Below are 13,611 nucleotides of genomic sequence, written 5' to 3' on the forward strand. Positions count from 1 at the left end.
TTGCCAAACTACTGTTATGCAATATTTATAAAACTTTAAATAAAAGTATTAAAGTACTTAACGTTTAAGAGGAAGTGAACATTAATATTTGAAACTTTTCTAATGCTTTATGATAGCCCATAAAGCATACATATGAGGCCCAAGAATGCATTTTAATTATGTATTTGTTTCAAATGTAGTGTTGCAAAAATTTCCAGATTTCAGTCATTTGAAATCCGATTTTGTATTATTTATATTATTATTGAAAACAAACTTCTTCTACCATTTCTATAAATGAGTCCGCAAACGACGAATATCTTCTTTGCTTAAACCTAAAATTCATCAGAATTCATAACAGTAATCTAATATTTTGAAAACATGTAATAAAGCATTTAAGTTATAAGCTCATTTTATAGTGTTTCACAAAATATACTACGCATTCAAAAGTTCTACAATTCGAAACCCAAACTTAAGAGCCCGTTAAAGTTACAGACAATCACAGAGGTAGGAGAACGTTCGCGATAGTAAGAAATAGAGAATTTTTTTGGTCAAATTTGGATCTTTTATGCATAAAATCAGATTACAGTTTGAAGCCTAGTGTTAAAATAGTTATTTATACAATTACACAAACATTTATGATTTAAAGAACGATACCTTCGAAAATAGATTTCCTTATGTCTTTCATTAATTGTGTCTGAGGACATTAATTAAGATTTAACAAATTGTGCGAGTTTTTTAAAAAAGTATTTCTTTTTCTTTTCTGGGAAGGGAAATTTAAACTGTAGCATTTCTAGTACAATGTTACACCTCTGTTGTTTAACTCTTGAACCATTTTTGTACTTCATGAACTATAATCATATTCTCTATTTCAGCCTTGTCAGTAGTCCATTTATTCTTTTATTTAATTACCCTTCTGTAGAGTCTTCACATCCTTTAGGAGTGGAAGGCTTTAGCCCTCTTTCAGAGATATTTTCAGTTAAGTAAAAAGCCAGTCTCAGTATGTGTGTGTGTCAAGCAGTGAGTGATGTGCTGTCATGTGACTTGTTGTGTTACTGTGTACAGTGATAGTTAGCATGATAGCATAAATAAAAGATGCTTGCTTATTTTGTCTTGTATTTTGCAGATATTTAGCATGCGGTTAAAGTGAATGTTTAAGTGAATGTTAATCGATATATATGTTATGTATATACAATTAAAAATCATATAGTATTTAAATCTACTCAGGTCCAAATTGCATTTTTGATATATTTCTTTATGTATTCTTAGCTAAAAATAAGTTTTGTGATATATTTAATATTACACACATTTGTACAGTTTTGAATCAAAAAATTATTTCTACTCAGTAATTAAAAATGATTACTGCATAAAATATTATTACCATTAATTTAAAGTCTATTTTTTCCTAATTTTCAAAGTTCATTTTTGTAATAGTATGTTGTTTTTCGTTTACCACTAGACATTAAAGTTAATAATGCTGAAATTTCAAAGTTCAACTCTCAAAAAATAGCATCTATTTTTCCTAATTATGAAATATTACTACTGAATTTTAAAAAATTCATATTCTTAAATTTCTAAAAAATAATTAATGTTTCGCCAATTATTTAAACAAAATGCGGTCCACGTTACCTGTTTTTTCTCAAAAAAATTCTTACTTTCCATTAATATAAAGAAAAAATAATCTTCAAAAGTGCAACATAAATTTAGTAGAAATGAAGTCGTTTAATTATATACAAGTAGATTCCTAAAAGAGAAATCGTATGAATGATTTTAAAAGATCTATCTTAGTCTGCATCTTAGCAATGATGAGAAAAATTGTGGGAGGATAAAATACGTGTTAAATAAGTAGATAATGCACGGAGAGCAAGTTTCACATAGAAAATACTATTTTAATTCTGTACTGATATGTTACATAAATTTCTGTATACTTACATGTAGTATAGTTTTATTTATATTTGTCTTGCTGTATTCTTTTCTGTTTGCGTTTAATTGTAGCCGGTTAATATCATTTCGTTTTCCCTTTTCTTCTTTACTCCTCATTGTAGAAGGCTAATATGACTTCATTTTCTTTTCTTCAGAAATGAGAGAACCTCCATACTACATTAATTATTCGAAACCACGTCTTCTCACTCATAACATCATCACTAGTAAATATTTTGATCTGGCAATTGCTGCTGTTATTGGACTCAACGTTGTTACCATGGCGACGGAATTCTACATGATGCCAATGGTAATGGAGATCTACTAAAACACTTTTTGTTGTTGTTGTTGTTGTTGTTATTATTGTGCTTTTTTCCATTCTTCTACGTAATTCTATTCATTGTGCTCTATTATTTAATTCGAAGCAAAAAAAAATGCGTCGGCTTTTCTGAAGAGAATTTTGTAATAGGTTTATTACTTACGACCATCGCAACTTTCATTGAATTGTAGAGACATTAATTCTTTTGGAAGCTGGAAAGATGAAAAATGAGCAACGCTTTCGTTGAGACTCGAACCATGGGCCTCTCGAATACGCGCCGAGAGGGCTGACTACTACACTACGAAGGCGGAAGAAATACCTTATATACCCCCCTTCCAAAGGGCGACTGGGGATTAGAAGGACCACTCGCCAAATCCTGGTGGGGATAATCATCATCCACCATACTTTTTGTTCGGGCGCCACTGTAGAGACATAAGGTATTTTTAGCCGGAAAGATGAAAAACGAGCAACGTCTTTCCCGGTACTCGAACCACGAGCCTCTCAAATACGCGCCGAGTGTGCTGACCACTACACTGCGAAGGCATGCTAAGAAGACAGGAGAAATACCTTATAGAATTACGGCTGAAAACTTTCTTGATGTTTCCGCGGCAACTTTAAAAGGGGAGGTTAGGTTTTCTGGAAATTTGGAGGTTAATTATAGCCCTTATTCCAGTTAGTTAGAGAGAGTTCAAGTTTTGGGTTGGATTGAGTACATATAATTTTCTAACTATTTTGAGCCAATAGTGATTTTTAAAAGCGTCCGCGTTTTAACGTTGCTGAGTTTCAAAGTTGTTGCACAAGAAGCAGGAGAAGATTTTTCCGGATTTTTAGGAATTCTTAGCTGATTTTACCAAAGAAATGTAAAATGAACAAAGCGGATGTAATTTACCGCCTCCCCGTGGTTTGCGAGTTGCGGGGACCGGACCGAGTGTGCTGGGGACTCTCATTGTGACATTTATCGGAGATTGTGATGGAAGACCTGAACTAGATCTTGAGTTTTCCTGACAAGCTTCTCGGAGATTTTTGTTTCTTTTAATTCCTTCGCTGTTTTTTTTTTTTTTTTTTTTTTTGTTTTGTTTTGTTTTGTTGTTGTTGTTGGAAAATAATTCAGGGTGTTCCTGCTGCGTCTCCAGATTTCAGAGAAAACTTTATAAACGGGTGGGTTGTCATCTCCAGTTGTCTATTGCCTGCTGTTATCCTCATTGGGAATAAAAGATCGTTGGTGTAGTGGTTGAAGTTTGCGGACATTCGTCTAAACTGGACTTCCTAATGTGCCATCATCGGGCAAGGCTGATTTTTTCTTAGACAGAGTACTGTGCGCAAACTATGAGGACAAAAACAAGGGAGAAGCTAACATGGTGGAGGTAGTCATCAGACTTTGGGTTGTTGATAACGATGAAGACTTCGGCCCTTTATAAATATTCGACGTATATAAACAAATTATCAGGCATCTCCCCCGAGCTCCAAACTGAAGAACATTCTCCAACCGTGAGTGTATTTTTCCGTTTTTGCCTGTTACTCGTTAATTAATTAATAATTGAAAAAGTGAATTTTTAGTGTTTAATTAGTAGGAGTTTGAAAGGTTAATTTCCATGTCATGAGCAGTCGATTTAATGATAGCTAAAAATTTAAAATGTTTCTGGCTACTTAATTAATAATTGAGACAGTGATTCTTTTTAAATGTTTAATTGAGATGAGTTAAATTAATTTAATAAAAAATCTTAATGTTTCTTAAAAGGAATTGTCACTGATTTAATGTCTATAGAATATTATATCAAGAAATTTAATTAATTAGTCAGTGTCAGAAGATGAAATTATTGCTGGTTTATTGGTGAAGGATATTTGTATGTTCTTCAAAATTAGCTTTAAATGTGAGTTTAAATTCATGAGTAACTATTTTAAAGAATGTAGTAATTGTAAGGTGGTTTCATTGTGATTTTGGTTGGATTTGAAAAGTATTAAAATATGAGAAATTGCTGAAACCAAATTGAGTTTTGTTCAGTGATAATTATACAATTACGGTAAAGTTCATTACGAATAATTTGGGTACAATACTGATCGTTGTTAAGAATGTCAAATGTAAAATTATGAGTAATTTTTAGATAATGTTTTTTGTAGAGGTAATCTGGCCAACTGTCTAAAATTATAATATTCTAGAAAATTTAATAAATATTTTAATGATTTAATATTATATGTTTTATGAGTTTTATATGGTGGTCTATGCAGTCATCCATGTGATCCTTACGGAAAACATGCTTATTTATTTCAATTCGAACCTGTGTAGCAATAGTTGGAAACTAAATTTAATTTTTTTTAAACTTTTTTAAACGATCGGATTATTATTTTTTTTAAACGATCGGATTATTATTTTAATTGAACCAGTGCTTTGATTCTTAGTTGTGGGGATGTATCTTTCCCTGGTGTTTCGGGGTTTTCTGCGTTTATATTTAAATGAAAAGACGTTAGTGGCTGTTTGAAGTGCTTAATAGTTGTGGTACTAATATGTGTTTTCAGGAAAGTCAGTGGAATTAGCTTTAGTTTAGTGAGAGATAGCATTTTCGATGAAGTGATACTGAAATGCATTTTGACATTTTGCATTTGTGTTGGATAAATAATCATTTTGATTTTTGTTACACCAAAACAACAGGGAGGATACTTCTTTTCATTACTAACTAAAGAGGTTGAGATTTGAAATGATATCATTTATTTCACTAAAGTTGATAATTTATGTAATTATGTTGATTATTATGTAAGTCTTAGTTTTACAATCATCAGTCTCTAGAAATTTAGATATATTTTGAGAGGGTTTTTTTTTTTTTTTTTTTTTTTTTTTTTTTTAGTCCAAAAGGGTTTTGTCCTTGAAAAACTATTGTTTTCTTTTTGCGATTTTGCGTTGGTTCACTATAAATGTCCGTTTTACTTTTCAAACTGTTCCCACCAAATGCTAGAGTCCTGCATTATATTTGAAAAAATTAAATAATGAAAAATCTGCATATATGTATGTCTATTTCTCGCATTGTGATAAAACAGCGGTACGTAGAGCCATCGAATTTAGAATGACGTAATCCTTCTACGAATATGGGCATCTGGAAGCCAAATTTGAAATTTGGAATTTGTTTTTATTATCGATTTTATATTTTATAAATTTTTAGCAAATTTTTGATTAACAAACTCAAGGATTTCAAAGCGAGCCATGGCAACGTTGTACAGAAAAAACATTTTTATCTCCAGCGCGTGAGACTGCGAATCGGAAATTCTAAAGATATGTTCAATTTAAAACTATTTTGCGATATTGCTCTTGAACTGAATTTTATGGTTTAAGTGCGAAGAACGTGATATTTAATAAATAAAGGTAACAGACGAAATGTTAAAAATCGCCCCTTTGGACGTAATTTAAAATCTATTTTTTTTTCCCCGCCACGGGATAGAGGAGAGATAAGGAAAATAAATCAGTCAGAGAGTTTCAAATAGTTTATACTAAACAATTATTTTAACGTAACAACTGGTGCCGTGACCTCGCGACTGGTAGACCACTATAAATAAAATGTGTAGTTTGTATTACGCACTTAATTTCTATTTTGTGTATGCTTTTATATGAATACGTTTTGAGTACAGCTGAATTTAATTAATAAGAAAACCATTAACATTTCAAATTTTATCTACCATTAAATCAACCGCTCATGACTTAGAAATTAACCTTCCAAACTCCTACTAATTAAACATTTTTAAAATTCACTTTCTGAGTTATTAATTAAGTAACAAAAACGGAAAAATACATTCACGGTTGACGAATGCTCATCAATCTGAGGGGCTCCGGAGAGCTGCCTGACAATTTCTTTACATATGTCGAATACTATAAACGGTCGCAATCCTCATCGTTGTCAAAAAAACCAACTTCTGATGACTGCCTCTACGATGTTATCTTCTCCCATTTTTTTCCCTCATAGTTTTTTTTTTCCCTTTGAGAACATACAGATTCCCCGTGCACCACATATGTACAACACGGGGCTTACAGAAGTAAGTTAACTAGAACATTAAAGGTTACATGTATAAATAAACATTAAAAATTACATGCATAAATAAAGCGAACAAAAGCAGAGAACAGCAGTCTGGACTTCACGAAAACAGATAAGTTCACTAGCGAAGTCACTCCGAACATTTTCAAATCGTTCTGTAAGCATAATCTAGGGCCATCAAATGTAGGGCACGAGAAAATCAAATGTTCCACATCCTGAGGAACTCTTTTTGAACATTCACATAAATTGTTTGATCGTAGATTAAAACGAAACAGATAACTTTCAAATTTACCGTGACCAGATAAAAACTGAGACACTTTAAAATTTAACGAGAGGAAATACTCGGAATTCAGTCTATGGTAAATAGAAGGAAGGAACTTTTTGGTGACTTCAGCATTACAAGAGGAAATGTATTCCTCATTCCACATAGCTAAAAGCTTTTTATAATGAAAGGACTTCCAATAACTCTTTGGAATGCTAATGTTGATATCAATAGGTAAATTTAAGGCATCTTTAGCTAAGAAATCAGCTCTTTCATTTCCGTAGAAACCATGATGAGCACGCACATAAGCAAAGCAGATATCAATACCTCTAATTCTAAGTGAACTAACAGGGTCTCGATAACTAATTTATCGCAGCTTACTAGGGTCTTATTATTATTAACTAATTTATCGCAGCTTACTAGGGAACTTACTAGGGTCTCGATAACTAATTTATCGCAGCTGGTAATACTGTTCAAAAGTTGAAGAGAAGAAAGAGAATCGGAACAAATAAGGTACTTTGAGGATGTTGTCCCATGATCCAGGATCCATTTGACGGCAAGATAAATGCACAAAAGTTCTGCTTGAAAAACTGTACATTCATTCCGTATACGGTGTCTAAGAAAACAAACTTCGGAATGGCCTTCAAAAAGAAGAAATGCAAAGCCAACCTTGTTGTTCATCTTGCTGCCATCTGTAAAGAAAACCATATGAAAACTTATTTTAGCCCTCTCTTTATAATCGCAGAAATTTATGGGTTCTAAAGAAGCGGGATGAGGAAGATCAGTGAAGAGGACAATTCCTTTAATACAGTCTTCCGAAGCATGAGTTGCCAATGACTCAAAAATATTATTCTTATATGCAATTTCAAAATCAATAGGCGGAACTCCTGCAAGTATCAACAAAAGTAGCCTCATAGCTTAAGGTTCTATAACCACTAATAATACGAAGAAGAATTCTCCGTCGAATCTTTCTTAAATTTCTTTTGTTAACCTCCTTGGCAAGAACATGTCCCCAAGCACGACAGCCGTATTAAATGAAAGGTACAATACACTGCTTATACATGAGTTTCTTAACATCGTAGCTTACTCCAAAAGTATTTTTGGCAATTCGGTGAAAGCCATTAATAATTTTTTCACATTTAGCAGAAAGGAATTCAATGTGCTTTTTCCATGTTAATTTTTGGTCAAGAATGAGACCAAGATATTTAAAATTTTCTACAAATTCCAACGGAGAATTATCGAGCATCAAAGAAGCAATATTTTGTTCATCAAACGTACTGGGAACAAGCATAGCTTTACTTTTTGAAGGATTGAAAGTGAGTTTATGAGAAATCGCCCAACTGGAGACAAAATCTAGAACTTCTTGTGCTCTCAAAAGAATGTTATTCAAAATCCTTCCTTGGAAAATTAATAGTAAGTCGTCTGCAAACGCAATTTTTAAACAACCGTCGAGATGACTTAAAAGATCATTTATGATTATGTTCCAAAGAGTAGGTCCGGATACAGAGCCTTGAGAACAGCCTTTTTCTAGAGAATAAACCTTATCTTCGTTCTCAAGCTGAAGCTCAGCAGTCCTCTCGTTCAAGAAGCGTTTAAGAAGGTTATAGATATTATGTGGTATACCAGCATCTTTTAAAATTTTTAAGATAGATGGCCACCAAGCATTATCAAAAGCTCCTTTGAAATCCAGGAAAATAAGAAGTGTAGTGTACTTCATTTTCTTTGCACACTGCAAGATATTACAAAGGAGAATAATGGCGTTTTCAGCGGACTTCCGAGGAGTAAATCCGAACTGAGAATCATTATAAAAGCATTTTTGTCTCAAATACCAATTTATTCTGTTAATGAAGAGAGTTTCAAGACATTTTCCCAAAGTAGGCAAAAAACTAATGCATCTAATATTATCAAGATAAAGGTTTCTTGTATCTAACGTTTTAGGAATCAAAACAACCCGAGCTCTCTTCCATTGTGCTGGAAAAACTGCTAATTGTAAACAAAGGTTGAAAAGTCTGTGTAGAAATGTGCTATCCACCGCATGAAAGTGCTGTACCATTTCATTAGAAAGAGAGTCAAGCCCAGGTGATTTGTCTTCTTGAGATTTTTAATAACACTGTTAACTTCTGAAGTAGAGAACGGACAGTCCATAAAAGAAATATAAGGTCCATCAGACTCAGTGCGCATAGTTCTATGAGAATTTCTATCATCACGCGCATTATCTCCTGGGAAATTCTTTGTCATTATAGCAACAATTGTATCACTCAAACTCGAAGTAACACTGCCATCCGGGAGTTTGATTCCCGAAATCTCAATCCTTTTCGCAAAATTGGTCTTAACCCCATACTTATATATAGATTTCCAGACATTGTGAACAGTAATAGTTGAGAGAAAATTTCTCCACGACTCAAGCTTAGCATTAGCCAATTTAGCCTTGTACTTATGCCGCAATTCGAAATATTTAATTTTATAAATATTTTTAAGAAGACAGTTTCTTTCTCTCTGGAATCTACGCCTAGCAGCATTTACATGCTTTCTATAACAATTAATTTCCTTAGACCACCAAGGGACCCCATTCTTCTTACTTTTCTTCATCGGAATTGAAAGTAAAGCACAATTAAAAACAACGGTAGAAAGTCTCTTTACAACATTTTCTAATGCAATACAATCAGAGCAACTGTTAAGAAGGATATTCAAGTTACACAATTCTCTCTTGCAAAGTTCAGTAAATAAAAACCAGTTCGCTCTTTTTAAATTAAAAGTACACAAATTAGAAGATATAATCGGACGGCATAAAAAAAGTTCAAAGATAATCATTTTATGGTCAGAAAGAGAATCTTCCTCAGAGATATCCCAACCTTGAACGTATGGCAGCAGTCCTAAGCTACAAAGCGTAAGGTCAATATAACTCGAGCCTTGCGTGGAACAGAAAGTAGGTCCGCGATTTTCATTAAGTAGAAACAAATGATTCGCACTAATAAAATCACTAAGTTTCGTTCCTCTAGCATCAGTAATAGGACTATGCCAAATCGCTGATTTGCTATTCGAATCTATACCACATAAAAAATTGCATGGTTTCTTCATCGTTAAAATTTGTGAAATTTTTAATAGTTCTATGTCAATATTAGTTTGGGGCTCGAAATAAGCGGAACAAATAGTCAAGTCAGATCCATTGATTTTTATATCTAAAACAACAGTATTAAAAACTGTATGATTTAAGTCCAAAAAAGGAGAAAGATTCTGGTTGCAAACAATAACAGCAGACTTGACAACTTCTGCTTCGGAATCATAGTAAACTTTATATTTTATTGGAAAGCCAGGAAGAACACCTTCATAAAAGTGCGGCTCCTGAATCAGTGCGACATCAGTGTCATTTGCCCCCATATATAAAATAAGTTGCTGAGTAGCAAGTTTTGATTTGTGCAAATTTATTTGTACAAAAGAAACAGACAAATTGTCGGACTTACCCATAATAAATTTTTGAAGCTGCAAGATTCATCATAAATGTATGGCTGGGGCAAGTTCCAGAAAACGGCTTATGATTTACATCAACTTTCATAGTTGCATTTTTCGTCTTTTTATTAAATCTTATGCAATTAATACACACTTGCACTTCTTTTTTATCACATTCTGAACTCCTATTCTCACCAGAGCAGCAATAACAAGCCAAGGAATTTCTGCAATCAAGACTTCTGTGGTAGCCTAAACATTTAAAACATCTATTTAAAACAACAAAATCTTCAGCTTTACACATATTCCACATCACTTTAATACGCCCAAAATTTAAAATACGCTTGCGCACAGAAGGATGCACCTCAATAACCACGCTTCTCTCACGTTGAAACTTTTTTAAAGAAAAGCGAACTTTAACGTCTTTCCAAATCTCTTCACTCAATTTCAGGATTTTGTTCTTCAATAATTTTTAACAGTTCATCATTACTAATGCTGTTTGGCACATTCTTAAGTAAAACTGTAGGATATTTTCGTCTTGGAATAGAGGGATTCAAAATAGATGAGTCTTCCTGCAAAGCAGTAAACAGTTTTTCTTTATCATATCCCGAAGCACATTTCACCATTACTTTATTGTTATGAACTGTTCGAATATTGCTAATTCCAAATTTATGTTTCCGAGGGTTGATTTCAGCTTTAAGGAGCTTTTTTACTTCATCAGATGTACAGTTTTGGGCACTCACAAAAACACAGCAATCTGAATCAGTATGATTTGTCCCAACAGATGGCGCCACAGCATTAGCATACGATTTCGTTTGCAAGACTGAATTCAATAAGCTTTCTTTACAAGCTTCACGAAAATTTACAGATTTAACATGCTCAACATACCTAGTAATCAAACTTTTAATCTCACCCAAAGCCTTCTTCGCATCATCACGAATCTGCGGATTCATATTGCATTTCGATACGATGGCTGATTCCACCTTTTGAAGCACACTGTCCAGAGCTGCATAGAACACGTCACCATCACAATCCGCCATGTTGGCGTCCTCTCTTCCCTCATAGTTTGCGCACAGTATTCTGAGAAGTAGCAGTCCTATCACAAAATCGGCCTTTCCCGATGACGGCACATTAGGAAGTCCAGTTTAGACGAATGTCCACAAACTGCATAACTTCAACCACTGGACCAAGCTAAACAAGAACATGGGCAATAATTAACCTCGAAATTTCCAAGAAAACCTAATTTCCCCTTTTAAAAGTGGCATACCCGTACCTACGTAAAGACCAAGGAAACTTTTCAACCGTAATTCAGTCAAAGTTGCGACGCCCATAGGTAATAAACATATCAGAAAATCCTCCTCTTCCGAAAAGCCGAAATATTTTTCTCCTCCAAAAGACAAACCACATGTTCAGTTTAAAAGAAAGGAGGGCGGGAGCGTAACAGTCTGCCGACCATGGGTAGCCTAGTGGGAACGGAAAAAATTCGCCTTTTAGCTGTATCAAATTTTTCCTCTAGCTTAATAAGAGCTTCACCGTATTCAACGAAGAAATAAGTTCAAACAATAGCAGATTAAAAATTAATTCTTAAATATCAACGTTATAAATTCACTATTCACTTAAAATTAATACATTCACTATGCACTGTAAAATAATACATAACATATTCTCGGCAAAATATCATTCGTGAATCACAGTTGTGGGAAGAAACGAAGCTTATTAACAGAGCCTGAAGGACGATGTACAGGACTGTAACGTCGAATAGGAAAACTACTGTTAAAAAAAAAAAATCTGAGCTTGATATGCATGTGTAGAGTGCAAATGAAACATGCCATGGGAAGGAAACCGCATAAATTTTGGAGAACAGTTCAATCTCGAATCATTGTGCTTCTCAAATAAAAATAGGGACTACAGTAATTTCAGGAGTGTAAAATATCGAATGTTGACTAATGGAAACAAATACTTTTTTTAAATGTCTTTACATTCTTCCCATTATTTTTCCCTGAGGGGCAGTATTGCCTATCACCTACAGTAAAATGCGGTGGTTATTCATTTATGCTTTAAGAGATATAAAGGAGTTAGACTGGGTTAGGTAAAGTCTAAATGCAGAGGCCACTTATTTTTTACCTTGAGGTGGGTAAATGCCCTTTAGGCTAACTATTCAGATTAGCAATGCTTTCCTGAGACCCATAGTGCTGAGGTATAAGTGTTGTCTGGTGTAATCGACATCGCAAGCTCTGCCACCGTTGACGGTGTCATCGGTTGTTCGGTCTTATGTATGACCCTACGGTATCGTTGAAATATTTACATATTACATGATTCAGATTAAGCATTTGTTGTTTACAGTTACGTACCTACAGTTGTCTACAGTTGGATATTTTATGATTCTGAATATGGATTATATAGATAATAATCTATACAATTTGTTCATATGGACATGATATACACTGAATGCTTACATGGGATTACATTAATATTCATATTATTTATACACAATGGTTATCATATTATTACACTAATATTTAAATACTACTAACATTTTTGGATTGCTGAAGCAGATGTGAATTTGCATTCAGTTATTGAAGATTTGACAGACCTGGACATGCAGTTGATATTTGTTTTCATACGCAGTGTATAAAGCAGTTAGTAGCAGATACAATTATCCCTTTATAAGAAAAAATATATATCGTTGACTGCATAAACATTTTAAACAACCATGTCAATCCAGTGTCGCAGACCTTTTTTGCTGTTGTTGTTGTTACGGGTAGCTGCGTGTTTCAACCTGATGATGCCTCCATTCACTAAAGTTAAATTGTTCAATCTTAGTTTGGATAACATGAACATGAAGTTGCACGTCTTCCCTGACCCACGCAATCACCATATTTAAATATTATCGAACCACTACAATCTATGCAGGAAAACAGAGGTTGATCCCGTTATACTTTCACACCATCTCTTACAAAACTGTAGCAATTTGTGATAGAAGGGAATGGTATAAAATACCTATTACCGCCATTCAGAACTTAGGTGCCTTCATTCCAAAATTATTGCAAGCAATTTTAGATTGCCTCAGGAGCTCCTGCTCGATATTAAAAACACAATTCTCATTTTTTAGCATTTGTATTATTTTGCATATCCCGTTTAAATTATTAAAATATTTTAAAACAAACTTAAGGATATAAATTTTATAAAAATGAAATTATATAAATCTTTTGAAAATTATGTAAATCTTATGTATAGAATTTAAAAAGTTTTTAAAAAATTAAGAATTAGACGTTTAATCAAATAGCTAACAATCACTACAATATCATTTGGAACTCAAATTATAATTTTCACTAGTGATAACGTTTTCTCTGATTAAGGTAAAGGATATTAGAAATTCTTACCAAGACTTACTGTACTATATCAACTGCTTGCAGCTAATGTACTTGCAGGTCTACTTCCATTGCATATCTGAATATAGCATGACGGCATTCTCATAACTGTATTATAACTCAAAAGGCAAGAAAGCTTTGTCGAAGATGTATTTTAAACCCTCTTTATTATGAAAATGTCATAACTTCAGTTAACATTCATCCGAAACATGGCACATAAGAGAATATCTGAAAGCATATTCAGTAACAGCAATAATATAGGGACACAACCTAAACATTTATACCGCAATAGAATGCCATGAA

General features: G+C 33.4%; 1 protein-coding gene across 3 annotated transcripts in view; it reads left to right on the top strand.

Moving 5' to 3' along the window:
- Positions 1-13,611, top strand: part of LOC118190875 (voltage-dependent T-type calcium channel subunit alpha-1H-like) — a 401,335-nt gene that overhangs the window by 319,818 nt on the left and 67,906 nt on the right. For all 3 annotated transcript variants that reach the window (XM_085815548.1, XM_085815546.1, XM_085815545.1), the window contains exon 26: positions 2,055-2,206. In XM_085815548.1, coding sequence (XP_085671674.1) covers positions 2,055-2,206 — 152 coding nt within the window. The remainder of the gene's footprint in view (positions 1-2,054; positions 2,207-13,611) is intronic.

Source organism: Stegodyphus dumicola, chromosome 4 (genome assembly GCF_044657685.1).
Source record: "Stegodyphus dumicola isolate Sdum_Otavi_A_Nest chromosome 4, ASM4465768v1".
Classification (NCBI taxonomy): Eukaryota; Metazoa; Arthropoda; class Arachnida; order Araneae; family Eresidae; genus Stegodyphus; species Stegodyphus dumicola.